We start from the raw sequence: 473 nt of genomic DNA on the forward strand, positions 1-473 counted from the left end.
CAGCCTGGCTCCCCTCACCCCCCCACCCGCACCTCACGGAAGGCGTCACGCAGCTCCTTGATCCCAATCATGTCCGCCGTCTCCGCCAGCATCTTGGGGCCCATCAGCTCCACGAAATCATCAAAATCCACCTTGCCCCCGGCTGCAGCAGAAGGGGGCTGTCACTGGGGTGGGGACCAGGGATCACCGGGGGGGCTACCTACTGATCTGCTGGGACAGCTCAATGAGCTCCATCTCGGTGGGCATGTAGCCCATGGTCCGCATACACTCGCCCAGGTCCTTATAGCTGATGTACCCGTCGCGATCCTTGTCAAACTCCCGGAAGGCCTGTTTCAGCTCTGGGGGCAAGCGTGGCGTCACTGCTGGCACCCCAGCACCGCCCGCTGCCACCCACCCATCGCCCCGCTGCAGCCAGGGGAGCTCCCAACCAGGGCAAAGAACCCCCCAGCCCCACGCCTTCTCACCTTCGATCT

The 473-nt window shown here is 64.3% G+C and overlaps 1 protein-coding gene across 1 annotated transcript in view; it reads right to left on the bottom strand.

Moving 5' to 3' along the window:
• Positions 1-338, bottom strand: part of LOC104622421 (calcium-binding protein 2-like) — a gene marked incomplete at its 5' end in the record, with an annotated part of 854 nt that extends 516 nt beyond the window's left edge. The window contains 2 exons of the mRNA XM_010289193.1: positions 33-142; positions 204-338. Coding sequence (XP_010287495.1) covers positions 33-142; positions 204-338 — 245 coding nt within the window. The remainder of the gene's footprint in view (positions 1-32; positions 143-203) is intronic.
• Between the last annotated feature and the right edge of the window lie 135 nt (positions 339-473).

This window comes from Phaethon lepturus, unplaced genomic scaffold, assembly GCF_000687285.1.
Source record: "Phaethon lepturus isolate BGI_N335 unplaced genomic scaffold, ASM68728v1 scaffold32376, whole genome shotgun sequence".
Classification (NCBI taxonomy): domain Eukaryota; kingdom Metazoa; phylum Chordata; class Aves; order Phaethontiformes; family Phaethontidae; genus Phaethon; species Phaethon lepturus.